Genomic DNA, 17,381 nt, shown 5'->3' on the forward strand with positions numbered 1-17,381 from the left:
TTGCTGTTTTCAGAGCAATTATATCATCATATTTCTTGTTTCGTAAGAGACGGTCTTGAGGGAACTGTTATTGAACGTGGAGACAGCGACACCTTCTGGCCAGCTGCCTCATAACTTTCTGCGTCTGGTCTACTCTGGACCACAGACACCTTGACGTCACCGCCTAAATGATGTTTGCTGCGTTAGGACATTTCTCAAACTTTTTCACATCAATTACCCCTAAACTGACACAAATTAGCCCACAGACCCGCATTTCATAAGATTTTGTCCCTGGGTCCCTCCCCCATCTGATAAGTTTTATTATAGAAAGTGTATGAAACCAATGACCAAAATAGTCATACATTCTGTCATTGTGTTACTTATTGATGGAATTATAAACATTTAAATTAAAAACTAATAAAAATAACATTAAAAATAAATGATTCCCCTTTTTGCTGGGGACACTCTGGAACCCCAGGACCCCACTTTGAGAACCACATAGGCTAATAAAGCTTCACTCCTTTGTGAAGAATGATGGATACGGTTTCAGATGACTCAGTCCTGTGTATAGACAGACTGGATCTTCAATGTGGCCGTTTGATGTCTGCATTTCAGAAAAACCGGTACCCTACCAGTTATGCTTAAAACAGGGTTGTTAGCCTACCTGACATTCTGGTGTGTCTACGGACATAAAAGCTAATTCATTGACCAAATGACTTAACTTCATAAATCTTTATTGCAAATAAAACTCCAAACAATAAAAAAAAAAAAAGAAAAAAAAAGAGAAGAACATCCACGCTGTGCTCTGCTTTTTGCCTTTTCTATTCGGGATGTTGGTCAAATAAAATACAAAATGCTGGTGTTAGTAAAACATTCTTACATCATCTCACTCTGAATAAGGACATTGCGCTTCATGCTGACAGGCGCTGAAGCCCCAGTCCTATTGGGTCCAGCGCTGACGGCTGGACTGAATAAATAGCGGCTGAGCTGCGGTGGAGGCTGACATGAGTGGAGGAGCAGCAGAGGAAGTGGGAGGCACAGGAGCTGCTCATAACTCACCGCAACTGTGCGCACTAGTGACAACTGGACTGTTGACTGAGCAGCAGCATCTTCAATTGTTAACAGTTTGACCTTGGTCCACTCCGGCTGTCTTGCGCTTTTTCGTGACTTTAGTGTATGCGCTGCTCCAGATATATAGGCTACCGTTTCATGGCAGCCATTGCGTTGTCAACATTTAGATAGATTTACTGCATACTGTGCACTTTTAAGTTTTTCGCAGCCCTCCTCCACTGTATCTGCAAACAGGTTGCAAGAGGGAAACGCGCCGTGCGCTTTTTTACGCAGTGTTTTTGAATTGACCCCCTTTGCCCTGTTCTCGCTTTAAGATCTCCTGGTCAAGATGATGATCATCATCGCGGAGTTCTTCGGGGTCATTCTGAAGGTGCTCTGGGCTTTTATAACGGCCGGGGCGAAATGGGTTGTGCGGCCGAAGGAGAAGAGCGTGGCGGGACAGGTGTGCGTGATCACCGGGGCTGGAAGTGGCCTCGGGCGGCTCTTCGCCAAGGAGTTCGCTCGGAGGCGAGCGGTGCTGGTGCTATGGGACATTAACAGCCAAAGCAATGAGGAAACGGCGGAGATGGTGCGGCAGATCTACCGGGAACTGGACAGCCCCATACCCAAAGACGGTAAGTCGGCTTTCTCTCAAGCAATTAGGCTAACAGAATATTTTACCTTTCTACAGTGGCAAATTATGTCCCAAAGGCTATAACTGACCATATGATCATAATATGCAGGGTGGCGTTGATACCTTGGCCATGGTTTCAAAGTCCAGCGACACAATCACATAAAGGCTTCCCTTCTCAAGTCCATATAGAACTGAATTGTTTGGGACTTTTTCAGGAATTCCCAGAGTGTAAATAGTTGACTGAAAAGTGCATGGGCTTCTTTATACACAATTATAATGGCAGCTTTTAATATGTATGTATGTACCTGTATGTGTGTGTGTGTGTGTCGTTCTATATTCAATTATTCAATTTCTGCTTATGGATACCCAACCATTTTCTTATTTAGGCATGACTAACAAACAATATTACCAGGATTTATTTAGTTACTCTAATGTTTAAATTGAGTTAGTTAGTTAGTCTAATGTCATTGTGTAATCCAGAATTACTGCAATTATTATTATTTTTTATAATCTAACCAGTCTGATGACCAAACTTGTCAATTGATCTCTTGTCTCATTTTTGCTTCCATCTCTCTACTAGGACCTGTCGGAGGGGTGGAGGAGGTCCCCCCTTTCCAGCTCCAGGTCTACACCTATGTGTGCGATGTGGGCAAGCGCGAGAGTGTGTATTCCACAGCCGAGAAGGTGCGTCGCGAGGTGGGAGAGGTTGACATACTGATCAACAACGCCGGCGTCGTCTCCGGCCACCACCTCCTGGAGTGCCCCGACGAGCTGATCGAGCGCACCATGGTGGTCAATTGCCACGCACACTTCTGGGTGAGTCGCAGCCCCCCGGTGCAGCGATTTTTAGTGGAGCAAAGTGTAGAGCAGAACCTTTTTGTCTCTTAATTGGACTTGTATGTGGATACCGCTGATGACTGCCAATATGATGGTATCAGTCTCCACACAAGACATCTGCCCCAGTTTCCATGAGCACAATGTTATCAAATGTGTTTACTGTGATGCCAGGTTCACAGGAATGTTTCCACGCTGACTTGCATGCCTAATCATAATCCTATCCCTCTGTGTGCCAAACTCAAGAGTTAGGGGTGTGTGTGTGTGTGTGTGTGTGTGTGTGCGTGTGTGCGTGCGTGCGTGCGTGCGTGCGCCCACCCGCCTGTCTGTCTTTGTGTCAGGAGCGGGAAAGTATGGCCATAAATAGTTGCCTCGCATCTTCAGATTTCAGCTCCACTTGAGTTTTGTTCTGCCAGAGGAGAGTTATGGGTTCTGGTTTGATGTCTGACTTTGCTGCTATTTTGGCAGTCTGCATTAGTGATGATCCACATGGTATGTCAGCCCTCCTCCTCTCCTCTCCTCTCCTCTGCTGCACAAATCTGACTTGCGGGGGGTTCTGTACATGGGTTGGATCTGCCTAGGATCGGATCGCCATATTTCTGTTGGCAGGCAGCGTTTTTGTTTTCTATTACATTTTTTGCTCTGGCCCTGTTCTTCTGGGCCTTCCGGTGTTTTATATATATATATATATATATATATATATATATATATATATATATATATATCTCAGACAAGGTGTAGTTGATGGAGTGAATACAAGATGTACTGTAGCACTTTAGATAAGCACACGGCGTAGCATGGAACAGGCCAGGTGCTAGCTATGTGTGTGCGTGTGGTCAGATCAAAATGCTATAGCCAGCCAGGGCAATTGGAAATCCATTGAGAAGTGAAGCCTGGTTGATGGGAGTGGGGGGTGGATGTTTGTACTGGAGCACGTACTCCCACCTCTCCAATCGTTAGTGAATCAGTAGGGAGAGGTGATTGCACTGCTTGGCTGGGACCAACCCCCTGCAGGACAAGTGTGGTGATTGTGCACCAATCGGTTTTAGAGACCTGCTGTGTGGAGTCGCTCACAAGGCGACAATGTGTCCTCGCGCATGATGGCACTGAATTGCTCACTTAATCTTTGATTGTATTTTGTCATAATATATTAATAAGCAGTGCGTTTGGTGAATGGGATGATCATGAGTCAGGATCCAGTCAGTGGTTGGCTGGCAGAGTTGGGATTCTCATTAGGCGTCTGTGCTTGTGTTCTTCCCTATTCTGTGGGGAGCGGGGTTTCTTTAAGGGGGCCAGATGATCTGTGAAGAGCAGGGTTTCTTTAAGGGGGGGCATATGATCTGTGAAGAGCAGGGTTTCTTTAAGGGGGGGCATATGATCTGTGAAGAGCAGGGTTTCTTTAAGGGGGGGCATATGATCTGTGAAGAGCAGGGTTTCTTTAAGGGGGGGCATATGATCTGTGAAGAGCAGGGTTTCTTTAAGGGGGCCAGATGATCTGTGAAGAGCAGGGTTTCTTTAAGGGGGGGCATATGATCTGTGAAGAGCAGGGTTTCTTTAAGGGGGGGCATATGATCTGTGAAGAGCAGGGTTTCTTTAAGGGGGGGCATATGATCTGTGAAGAGCAGGGTTTCTTTAAGGGGGGGCATATGATCTGTGAAGAGCAGGGTTTCTTTAAGGGGGGGCAGATGATCTGTGAAGAGCAGGGTTTCTTTAAGGGGGGGCATATGATCTGTGAAGAGCAGGGTTTCTTTAAGGGGGGGCAGATGATCTGTGAAGAGCAGGGTTTCTTTAAGGGGGGGGGCAGATGAAAGAAGGGCCTAATGAATGGCGACAGCCAGAGTGGAGGATGTGGTTCATTAAAGACACAAGCGCTGCATGAATAGAGCTTAGACTAACAGGGACCTGTCCGCTTCCCTCTCTTACACAAACACATGCAGCCATGGTGTTGCTCACTACATGCAGGTGGTACATACTACAGTACTACATGCAGGTGTTACATATACTACAATACTACAGTACTACATGCAGGTGTTACATATACTACAATACTACAGTACTACATGCAGGTGTTACATATACTACAATACTACAGTACTACATGCAGGTGTTACATATACTACAATACTACAGTACTACATGCAGGTGTTACATATACTACAATACTACAGTACTACATGCAGGTGTTACATATACTACAATACTACAGTACTACATGCAGGTGGTACATATACTACAATACTACAGTACTACATGCAGGTGTTACATATACTACAATACTACAGTACTACATGCAGGTGTTACATATACTACAATACTACAGTACTACATGCAGGTGTTACATATACTACAATACTACAGTGCTACATGCAGGTGTTACATATACTACAATACTACAGTACTACATGCAGGTGTTACATATACTACAATACTACAGTACTACATGCAGGTGTTACATATACTACAATACTACAGTACTACATGCAGGTGTTACATATACTACAATACTACAGTACTACATGCAGGTGGTACATATACTACAATACTACAGTACTACATGCAGGTGTTACATATACTACAATACTACAGTACTACATGCAGGTGTTACATATACTACAATACTACAGTACTACATGCAGGTGTTACATATACTACAATACTACAGTACTACATGCAGGTGTTACATTGCACACAGCTTTGATTCCCCACCCATGTGTCTTTTTGTTGTTGTTGAACAACAGGTTTTTAAATGGCCTCTTTGTGGCTTATGACTCAACAAATGCCCTCAGATCAGATGGCGCCTAGTCATACTCAATTTGAACGTGGATTTTAAACAAGGTTGATAGATGCTGAAGCTTTGCTATATGCTGGCACTACATGGTTATTACATAGTTATTACATGGTTATTACAGAAGAGGAGTGTAAATCAGAGTGGTACGCTTCTTGTGTCATGTTTGCTTGCTCCGTCATTCCCCCTCTCTCGGCTTGTCATTTCTCTACTCATTTTATTATACTTCAAACTGTGGATGTCCACAGTCTGGGGCTCATTCTCCATGAGGTGTGTTCACCTTCTTCAGCTTGTCTAACATCACCCCATATCCTGCAGGCCCACAATAACATGATGAGATAAGCAGTGTTAGCCCCTCACCCAGTCTCTCTCCCAGTCTCTCTCCCAGTCTCTCTCCCAGTCTCTCTCCCAGTCTCTCAGCACTATTGCAATTTCCCCTAAGAACCCCCCCCCCCCCCCACTATTGGCCCATTTCCACCGCAGGAGGTAGCGCGATCCCGCTCCGCTCGACTCGATAATTGGTCTCATTCCACCGCTAAAAACTGTCCCAGCCCGGGTTGTATTAGGGTCGAGTCGTGCTACTTTTCGTACCTGCCTCGTCGGGGTTCTATTCTGTGAACCCGGTACCATACGGTGACGTGAAAACATTGTTGACGACTGATTGGTCAGGCAGAATCGTGTTTACTCTATCTACTGACTGTCAATGCAATGCTGCATACCAGTTTAGTGGGCTTACCTTCTCTTCTGTTATGTATATTTCCATCAGTCTTTTGTGTTGCTGCCTTCGCCTCTGGTGAAATAAAATCTTGGCGGTGGTTTCAATTGTTTTGAGTGTGAAAAAAGTCAGCTGCTCAGGAAGCTCCTGTAGTTAGTTGAGTGCAGCGCTCCGCTAGGCCGCAGGCGGGTCTTGGTGAAGCCGCGGTCTTGCCTGGTGAGAGGCCAACAGGGTACAGGCTTCACACTCTGTCTGTAGCGCCTCTCCCGTCCCCGCGCAGCGCAGCGCATGCATCTCCTGGCCGATTGTCACATTTGCCCATGTACACTGTAGGTCATTTAGAGGCACCAGTATTTCATAAACAGTTTAAAAGTTCTGTGGATGGATTTAATTGTAACGTTATGTTATAGCCTACTTCTGCTATAAGCGAAGGACAGATATGCGGTCGCTATGACGACCAGCTGTGGGCGGGGGTGGGCGGGGGCAGATGATCTGCGGTCGAAGCAGAACATCCATCGGGCCGAAACGAGTAGAGCCGACTGGTGACGAGCTGTGCAGGGCAGTAAAATGTGGTGGAAATGAGCCATATGAGGCCACTATACCCCAGTTTCTACAGAGCAACATGGCAGCACCTTCACTGCTGTCCCTCCATCTAAAATGCACTGCTGAGAATGGAAACTGAGCAGGACAAGGGGGGCCTTCCCACACACACAGCCTAGAGAGGGCGCAGGAAAATGTTTCTGTCTCCCCCCTCTCTTTTCTTCATGAGTACATTTTCATTTTGTTGGATAGTACGGTGGGAATGGGCAGGACTGGAGACATGAGCAGGAAGCGGGTGGTTATCGTATGTGTGGGTGCCTGCCAGCCCGGCTCGGCTCGGCTCGGCTCGGCTCAGAACCCACACTCCTCCTAGCCTCCTTCCACGGGCCCCTCTGACTCCCCCATCCTCCCCCCCAGCCTGATTTGGAGGCAGTGGGTGCAGCTGCATGGGAGTCACGGAGGCCAGCTCTGTTCATCCGGCTCTGCCACACACGCATGCACGCACACACACACACACACACACACACACACACACACACACACACACACACACACACACACACACACACACACACAGAGTACTGATTCAATCCCTCGTATTCCCTTTAGGTTTTTTATGAGGCAGGGGGAATCATCACATTTAATTAGCTTGAGAAGCTTTGATAAGTCCAGCTGGAGAGAGGGCTGATGCTGGAGAGAGGGCTGATGCTGGAGAGAGGGCTGATGCTGGAGAGAGGGCTGATGCTGGAGAGAGGACTGATGCTGGAGGAGAGAGGGCTGATGCTGGAGGAGAGAGGGCTGATGCTGGAGGAGAGAGGGCTGATGCTGGAGGAGAGAGGGCTGATGCTGGAGGAGAGAGGGCTGATGCTGGAGGAGAGAGGGCTGATGCTGGAGGAGAGAGGGCTGATGCTGGAGAGAGGGCTGATGCTGGAGGAGAGAGGGCTGATGCTGGAGGAGAGAGGGCTGATGCTGGAGAGAGGACTGATGCTGGAGAGAGGAGCCTCTCTCAGCCCTTGAGTCATGCCGGGACAGGGAGTTGTGCTGGGAAGCGTTTAGTCACTTTGCGCGCGGTGTGTCGGCGGTGTCTGTGGTTCAAGGTTGGTTTGTGTCGTGGAATAATGACATGAAAGGAAATAATCCTCTGCAGCATCTTGAACCGGTTGCTCAACAGGTGTTAATATGAACAATAGGGGCAGTAATTCTCCCTTTCTTGAGGGACTTACCTTTTTCTTTGTGCGTCGACTCGACGAAGAAGAAGGCGCACGGCGGCACTTCCAGAGAGAGAGTGACACGGCAGGAAGAGAAGGCAGTGCTGCTGTCCCGTCCACAGGCTGAGGGCAAGGCGAGAGGGTAATGGCGAGCTGCCGGAGCTGACCCACTTTATCTGACAATTGGTTTCTTGTCCGTGGGACCAGCTTGACAAGATGCCAGGCGACAGGAGCCAAGTTCTGCGGGCCGCATTCCTGCTGTAGCCTAGAGAAAAGAGGCAGCCAGGCAGAAGGGTCCTACTTGACTGGTTTTATATGGGCCCCCTCCCCGGGCCCAGTGCACCTGTACCCCCTCACTGGAGCCAGCCGGGGGCTGCTACAGCCGGGGTTAGGCTTCTACCCTGAGCATCTACCTGCTTCTGTGTGGGTGCCGGGTGAGGTATATACAGTATGAGCACTCACCATACCCGTTGTCTGAATGAGTCCAAATTAGCTTCTCCTGTTTAAAACATTATACTGGGGAGCTACAATCAAACAAAAAATCTATAGAAATCTATATGGAAGCCAACAATAATAATAATAAAATTAGACTTAGACTTATTACACATCGGGAGCGTTTTTTCCGTGCGATTAATTCGCGCGTCAATAATTTTCCGGACCTATATCAGTCAGTGCAACCGTGCATACCAACGGCAAAGTTTCGCTGAGCGTTATTGCGGTGTTTATTTTTTCGAACCACGGTCGATTTTTCAGAAATTCGCTTCCGACGTGTACACATCTGTGGCTGTGATTGACAGGTGGGTCAAAACTCGCATCGCAATTTCGTGCCGTATATTCGCATCGCTCTTGATGTGTAAGGACCTTTAGACTTAGACCCAAACTTAAATTACTATTAGTTATAACACTTTTCAGACTGCAGGTACAAAGGGGTAAAAATAAAGAAAAAAGCCAAAGCAAGGTACAATGATGTATAAAAGAAAGACAAGACACCTTATTATTATTATTATTATTATTATTATTATTATTATTATTATTATTATTATTACCTCTGTGTAAACCATAAAAGGGAGGCAAACACACTCAATAAAGGGACATTTCATGAAAGCGAGTCTATAAAATGGAGTCTTAAGAAGTGATGTAAAAGATGATGATAGAGATTTAAGCTCCTCAGGTAAGTTTTTCCTAATGGCAGAGGCTCAATCACCTGGGAACCTCCTCAGGCTGCTGCTTAAATGTGATAAATAAATAAAAAATAAAAAAATCTTAAAATCGCTTCTGAAATGGGTAAATAATCTAAACCCGGATTTGGAAGTTTTGGTGGCAAATGATATTGGATGCAGGGACTTTTTTGTTGTTGCTTAGGCTAGACAGTGAACTGATCTCCCTGCCTTGGTTGCTGTCCAGGTAGACTGGAGTCCAGCTGCACTTCCTGCGGGGGATGGAATGGACTGTTGTTCCAAGCTGACTGACCAGCACAGCATGACCAATCAACCATTCACCCTAATCATCCCTGAGGGCCACTTCAGGGTTGACATGCTGCTTGGCCTGTCTCCATGGCGATGAGTAAACCCCACTGCCCACTCAAATTCCACGATCAATAGTGGGATCAGACCAGCGCTCTTCTTCATGGGGGACTTAAGCACGGACGTTCTTCTTCTTCTCTCTCTTCCTTCACATCACACTCTCTCTCGTCCGAGGAGGAGAGGTCAGCCCAATTAAATGACCATCTGGTCCCGACGCAAAAGGCCAATATTTGGTTGGTATTCCTGTTGGTCAGACTCTAGCACTAATGCAGCCTGACACCCCAGCTGCAGGAAGGCTTTGTATGGGCTCAAATGCTCCTGGGGGCACACACCAATTAGGGGGCGCAGCGGGCAGGGCACCCCCACATGGGCCCGAGGAGGCCCGGGCTGTGTCGGCGGTTAATTTAGCGGAACAAGAGCGTTGAGACCCAATTAGGGCGGGCTCTGATGTAGGACATGAGCCCCTGTTTGCTTTCACACATTTAGTGTCTGAGAGGTCAGGGGGGGTCACGCCCGCATGCCAGCGCCGCCATGAGAAGCAGGACATCATCACGGGAGGGCGGGACAGAGACGGGACGGGACGGGACAGGACAGTCGCTCGAGTTTAGCCCTGTTCTGCAACCGGGGGGGGGGGGGGGGGGGGGGGCAGCCTCTCTCCATCAGCTCCGGTTACTTTCAAATAGGGCTGGGTAAAAAACAAACAAATCGATATTCATTTGACGGAACTGATATCGATTCATAAATCCCAATATCGACCTTTTAATATAACTAGAAACACGCTGCTTTCTAACGTCCCTCGCCCCCGCTGAACTGGCAATGCTCCTTCCTGCTGTGCCTCATCGTCCTCCTCCTCGCGCCATCTCTAGCGTGCCTTTGTTGGGTTTGTCCTCGAGGTCTCGCTCGCTTGGCGGGCTCGCACTCAGATGCTGCCCGGCCTCCCCCCCCCCCATGAGTAATTGTGAGTTGCGCCGCATCGGCTGACCAATCATATTAGTAGGATACCTTTTCCCGTGGATGCTTGAAGCTTTAACCCCGCCCCCCTTAGACTCAACGTGGTTTGGCTCTTAGTGCAACGAGATCTTGTAAACATTAATAGTTTTAATAATGCACCAGGTTCGAGGGTTCATTGTGCAATTTACAGCATTAGTTCTTTGAGAATCTCTTTCATATCCAAGCAAAATTGGTATTGTAACTGAAATATCGATATCGTATATCGAATCGGGACCTCTTGTGTATCGGAATCGTATCGAATCGGGAAATCAGTGGTGATACTCAGCTCTACTTTCAAATCAGTCAGCAAAATTGTCCAGTTGTATCCTGAGTGCTGTTCTCAGTCATACGCACATTGTGCCAGGTCTCTGAAGGCTGTGGGAGTGGGTTGGGGGGAGCCTTGGCTCCGCTCAGGTACGGCCATATCTTAAGTTAATGCCTCATTTGCATGCAACACCCTCCCTCACCCTCTGCTGCTCTGCCTCACCCTCTGCTGCTCTGCCTCACACCCTCCCTCACCCTCCCTCTGCTGCTCAGGATCACCCTCTGCTGCTCTGCCTCACCCTCTGCTGCTCTGGCTCACCCTCCCTCTGCTGCTCAGGATCACCCTCTGCTGCTCTGGCTCACCCCCTCCCTCTGCTGCTCTGGCTCACACAGGCCTTGCTCAGCTATTGCCCAGGCCTCATGTAATCTCTCTCTCTTCCAGGGCCCCCATCACTCGATGAGTTGAATATTGCAGCAGTTTGAGATTTAATGTCCTGGAAAAATGTTTGGAGCTGAGACAGATCACTTGTACCTGGGCTATAGAATCAACTCTAAACAGCGACGCCCCCTCTCCACATGCCAGTTCCTTCAATCAGCTTTTCCTGGCCTGGCTCTGCTTTAGTGCTTCCAGTGGTATTTGCCTGGCATAGCAAGGAGGAAGGGATGTCAAATACACATGTAAACGCACACATCCAGATTGCACTAGAAGTCAATGGCTCTGATGGAGCTGTGCTAATCTCAGTCTGGGTGCACTTTTTAATGAGGCGTTCCTCCTCTGCCAGTGGTTGCGTGGCTGTACTACCTGGTACCATGCTCTCTCTGGCTCCCCTCCACAAAATGCTTACAAAAGGAGGTTTAAATCATCATCGTTTTCGTTTTTCGGCCCTCTCTAACCATGCTTACATACCAATAGAATCTCGCCGTTCATTTGGATCACAGACTGAATAGAAACTTGACATCACTGCGTTATAAAAAGCACCCCTCTTTGTCATGTGTTTGCTTAATGTAATCCGACACCCCCCCCCCATAGAAAGAGAAACTGTGGGTAGACTGGATGCAATGTTCTTCACCACCAGCGCACATCTGACTTGAATAGCACCAGCGTCGCTACCAACAAAAGGCCTGCTGGTTGTTTGTAGACCTCCTAGGGGGAGAGTGATTGGTCAGTTCCTATCATTGCTGTCACATGTCACACCTGCTGATTGGCCCATGCTGTGTTGTCAGCAGACGGGGGGCAGAATGAGAAATGGATCGGCGAGTTAATCGACTGTAGTAACCAATCTCCTCTCCTCACCACCTCGCTAAACTCTCATTGGATCAGCTGGTGAAAGCATTAAGGCTCTCACGTGGCACTCGCTGCTCTCCTCTGTGTGTGTGTGTGTGTGTGTGTGTGTGTGTGTGTGTGTGTGTGTGTGGATTGGATTGTTCTATTGACTGCCGCTCGGGGGCAGGGGGCACAAGGCCGTGTGGGTAGACGACCAGAGGCTGAATTGCATTGTGGGAAGCGTTGAGTGAACGGAGGCCCGTGATTGGTGCTGTCAGCAACTCTTTAGACCCCGGGCCCGATGCCGGGGCACCAGATCTGTGTGGGAAAAGAACGGAATTGTTACAGTAGAAACGAACGGACGAACGCACGCACACGCACACACACACGCACACACACACACACACATGCAGACACACACACACACACACATACACACGCACACACACATACACACACACACACACACACACACATACACGTACACGCACACACATACACACGCACACGCACACACACACACACACACACACACACGCACGCATGCACGCACACATACACACACACACACACACACACACACACACACACAGACACACACACACACACTTCAATGAGTAACTGCCTGTTGAGGAGATATCCTTAGTCTTTCTCATCCCTCAGCACCCAATTTACACCTGACACAGAAAAACTTTCAACTTTGTGCCCCCCCCCCCCCCTAGTGGTCAGTGTGATTTTTGTGCCTGTTATGAATTGTCATTCAAACGGCCTCTCTCTGCATCACCATGGAGAAGAGAGAGAGAGAGAGACGGACAGAGAGAGAGAGAGAGAGAGAGAGAGAGAGACGGATAGAGAGAGGATCAAAGGCCTTTGGCACAGACAAACTGCATAAAGTGAAAACTAACCTTCCTCTCTCTTCTGTCCTTCCTCCAGACCACCAAGGCGTTTCTCCCCAAGATGCTGGAGCTGAATCACGGGCACATTGTAACGGTTGCCAGCTCCCTGGGTTTATTCAGCACAGCTGGAGTGGAGGTTAGTATCATACACAACCATCGCACACACCACGTCCCATCGTTCCCACCATCCCCGAAAACCCAGCAGTTCTTCTTCTCAAAGGGGAGCCCCAGTGTTGCCAGCTCGCACGCTGAGCCCGGGGGAAGGTTAGGCCCCTCCCCTCTCTCGGCTTGTCCCTCCACCCGTTAAATTGAGGGACACAGATGAGCGCCAGGGAGCCTCTTATAGACGCCTCTATCTGCAGCAGTGGGGGGTGCGGGGGCCCCTCTATCTGCAGCAGTGGGGGGCGCGGGGGCCCCTCTATCTGCAGCAGTGGGGGGCGCGGGGGCCCCTCTATCTGCAGCAGTGGGGGGCGCGGGGGATTGGGCTCTTGGCCCCCGGGGCCAGAACGAGCTGACAGCTCCCAGAGGGACGGAGACATCTTCATCACCGCTTTGTGAGCGACTCGGGCGCTCACTCAGTATTCAGCTCACACAGCTTCTCTCCCCCTATAGTTTTTTTTTCTTCCTTTTCTCGCATCCCCCCCCCCCCCCAAGTGCAGATTCTTTTTCTGTTATTCTAACGCATGTTAAAACATTTAGTACGCTCATTTATCTCCATAAGCATAGAGGGAGTAAAATGGGTAAGCCCGCCTAGAAGGCTTTATTTTGATATTTTTAGAGTGCACAGTTCTTCTCATGTACTGTATTGGCTAAAAGACCGGTGTCGTTCTCAGATGGTCTACAGGGACCTGCGAGTCCATTTTGCCTTTTGTTTTGATAGCTGCACGTTTTGCCTTTGTTGCACGAGCATTCATCCATAACAATTAAGTCTCCCCTTCAAAGGGAACTGGAGTGTAGTCAATTTTCTGTTGGCCCTATTATGCTTCCTGGAAATGCCTTGAATGTGATTTCACATTAAATGCAGGGAAGCGAAGCTGGCAGCAGCAGGGCCTGTCATGTGGGCGCACAGTCACATCTCTTTATGTTGCCTGTGTGTTTATCGACGTGCATCTGTGTTTGCCCAAGCTTTTTTTTTTTTTCTCCCGCGGCTTCCCGAGATGATTTCCACGCCGAAGCCACATCAAAACCTTCCCGCCATGCCGAGCGCTCTCCTGATGCACGGGAGAAGAATGCTAATGAAAGGCGTAGAGCGGAGAGGGGACGGGGGCGTTCGTATCATTAACAGGAAGGAGTTAGAGCTCTGTGCCCTGCGGGGCGTGTTTGATATAATGCTCACTCCGGTCGCAGGGGTGTTTTTTTTTTACAGGGCTAACCTGTTTCTCTTATTATTATTATTATTTCCCCCCGCGCAGGATTACTGCGCCAGCAAGTTCGGTGCCATCGGGTTCCACGAGTCTCTGAGCCACGAGCTGAAGGCCTCGGAGAAGGACGGCATCAACATGACTCTGGTGTGCCCCTACCTGGTCGACACGGGGATGTTCAAAGGCTGCAGGATAAGGTTCGAGACCCTAAAACACACTTTGCACACTGTTTTTGTTTTTTTAAAGGCCTTCTTTTGCACCTGGGATGAGTTTGCGATCATCTCTAATTTTCACCGTATAAAAAAAACACCATTTGAAACTTCAAAGCAGCAGTTGAAGTTGATGATTGTGTTGTGTTGTGTCACAGAGATATTACAAAGTCCCCCTGGCCTGTACACCATGGTCAGTGTGTTGCCTCAACAATGAGGGCGAATTTCCCAGGGGAAAATCTGCAGACAGGTGCACCTGGGCTGTCCCCCCCCCCACACACACACACACACACAGCTCCTACTCTAATAGTCCTCACTCTGTTTGATGGTTACAGTCGGCAGCTGGCGCGTCGTGCTTTGCTTTTTCCAGCTCCAGTGACTTTGGAACAATCTCGCCCGACGATGTCCAAGAGTCACTGTCCTCCTCCTCACAGTTTTTCCCTTCCTAAAACTACCACGCCTGTTGATTTGTGCATCAACTGGACATTTTCGTGTTGTCATTCTTGCTCTGCAAAGTGTATTTGGAAAACCATAAAAGTTTAAATGTCGTCGCAAAAACTGCCACTACCATTTCCGCTGCAGGTCTGAATAGAGAGGCAAAGTGACCGCTTCAGCACTGTACCAGAGATTTTCATCCGCCATTTATTTTCCCATAGACATTTTGTAAAATGCTTATAAAAATAGTTTTACTTGTTCAAGCCAAACGGTTCAGATATATTCAGAATCGGGAGACACCATAGAAAATGTCACTCAGACCAAAACTTTAAAAAACAACATAGAAACAATATTATGTATAATATTATATATAATATTATATAATATTTTTTACATTTTGGTCAGAGTGAAATGTTATGTGGTCTCTCCTGTTTCTAAATATATCTGAACCGTTTGGTTTGAACAAGTAAAACTATTTTTATAAGCATTTTACAAAATGTCTATGGGAAAATAAATGGCGGATGAAAATCTCTGGTACAGTGCGGAAGCAGGAAGTGACGTTCCACTTTGGCTCTCTATTGTTTAGATTAAACTTTGGCCTCTCTAGCAAACGGGCAACTCAACCAACTTCAATAAATACATCACAATAAATACATTATTACTAGTAAATACATTACAGCTATCTTTAGGTCCTCTGTAAGTGACTGACCTATGATCATATTTTTATCTCCACTCAGGAAAGAGATTGAACCCTTTCTGCCTCCTCTGAAGCCAGAGTTCTGCGTGAAACAGGCCATGAGGGCCATCCTCACTGACCAGCCCATGATCTGTACGCCACGCATCGTCTACATGGTCAACTTCATGAAAAGGTGAGCCTACAGATGAATATCGCCATTTTTTTTCTTTTCTGTGCTCCTCCTTAAATTGTTGACCCTCCCTTTTTTCCCATTTCTCACACCTTCTTTCCCCTCCCGTCCCACATTGGCTTGCTCTCTAGGCTTCTTATCAAGGCTGTGCAGGAGTATCTTGTGTCACTAATCTTCATCTCATCTCTGTCCCCGTCTTCCCAGCATCCTGCCCTTCGAGGCCATTGTGTGCATGTACCGGTTCCTGGGCGCCGATAAGTGTATGTACCCCTTCCTGGCTCAGAGGAAGGAGGCCATGAACAACAATGAGGCCAAGAATGGGATCTAGGGGGCGCTGTTTTGCAACACAAACGGGGGGGGGGGGGGCACATACACCTGGAAGCATGAGGATACGACCACTGAGGATGAATTTGGGAAAGACGGAAGGAAGAAAAGACTGAATCTAGACTGGTGCAGTTGCATTAAGCAAATGCAAAGGTTTACCATATTGTTCCTCTGGAACAAAGAAAGCTGTGTACTACACAAAGGATTTATTTGACTTTGTTTTGTCTTGTTTTTGTTTTGTTTGTTTTGTTTTTCTGAGGTTTGTTTAAAGAAACAAACATCTATATACTGTGTCACTAGTTTTGAAATCATACGAAAAAGGTATTCAATAATTAACTATTTACGTAATGTAGTCACCAGCCTTATCTAGTGTCTTTGTGGAAATATACAGTATGTTACTGTACGAACAGTAAAATCTTTTGTCACTTTTTTGTTTTGTTTTTTATTTGTAGACATGCACTGTAATTACTGACTCTCTACACTGCCAACCCTCACTCACATGACCCGGCATCTCCCGCCCAAATTCAACTTAAATTCAACTGCTCTTGATTGTAGCGTGTGCCGTTGATGGCAAAGGTCATAATAACATGCTATAAACATTTCACAAGTTTGAGTCGACCACATTCCGTTAATTGTTTTGTTATTTTCTTGTTACGGACATGTAGCATAGATGTTAATAATGAAGTCAAAGCATTCCAATCGGACATTTAATAGCCTATCTTGGGTTGACTGAATGTTCACTGGACTTTCCAGATGTAACGAGATGACACAGTGTCCCTTCAACGGTCCTATTATCATTTGGGTTGTCTGTACTGGCTAACCTCTCCAGATGATAGCGACAGAGGGGGGTCAATGTCCTGAGCTCAACTAGAACGTGTGAAGCATTCAGGATGTATTGAGTGGAGAGAAATTTAGAGGAAATAAAATCTTGTTTCTCTCATTTGTCTTTCTTTTCAACATCTGTGGTGTTTATATTGTAAATTCATCAGTTACCACCCACATTTGTTGAAAATAACCCAGGTATAGGCTGTAACTCCAGGCAAACTGATGATGACCCAACACTGATGTATGGTCGAGGGAAATGTATTAAGACACTAATTTACATATTTTCTTCCAAAGTGACACTTTCACTTTGCTGCCCATTGTCCACCGTGTCCAGTTACAGTGAAATGTAAATGTTTAAATGTAACTGTTGTGAATATCCCAGTATCCCCAAAACGACTGTCTCCACAATATTTGATGTATGAATATTTTATATACTTTCGGGAAGACAAGAGTTTTTGAATTTCAACTACATTCCAATAGGCATCATTCCTTCAGTCACAGTGATGAGCCTAAATTCTCTACCTCTTAATTTTTGCCATTTGTTGACAGTATAACATAAGCCTCTTTTTGTAATTTTCTGAAGACTGCTCCATAGCCGAGCAAAATGTGGTTCCAATGTTTAGTGTCTCTACCTAACTTAAATTAATAAAGTGATTTAGATTATTAAGTGGTGTGTCTT

At 47.1% G+C, this 17,381-nt stretch overlaps 1 protein-coding gene across 1 annotated transcript; it reads left to right on the forward strand.

The window, feature by feature from the left end:
- Positions 1-1,004: 1,004 nt before the first annotated feature.
- On the forward strand, positions 1,005-15,881 carry rdh10a (retinol dehydrogenase 10a; the record flags this gene model as incomplete). Its single annotated transcript, XM_083654716.1, has 6 exons — positions 1,005-1,664; positions 2,244-2,479; positions 12,720-12,818; positions 14,095-14,240; positions 15,425-15,556; positions 15,758-15,881. The coding sequence occupies exons 1-6, from the start codon at positions 1,379-1,381 to the stop codon at positions 15,879-15,881; spliced, it is 1,023 nt and encodes a 340-aa protein (XP_083510842.1). The 5' UTR covers positions 1,005-1,378.
- Between the last annotated feature and the right edge of the window lie 1,500 nt (positions 15,882-17,381).

This window comes from Poromitra crassiceps (genome assembly GCF_964638095.1).
Source record: "Poromitra crassiceps genome assembly, chromosome: 2".
NCBI lineage: Eukaryota > Metazoa > Chordata > Actinopteri > Beryciformes > Melamphaidae > Poromitra > Poromitra crassiceps.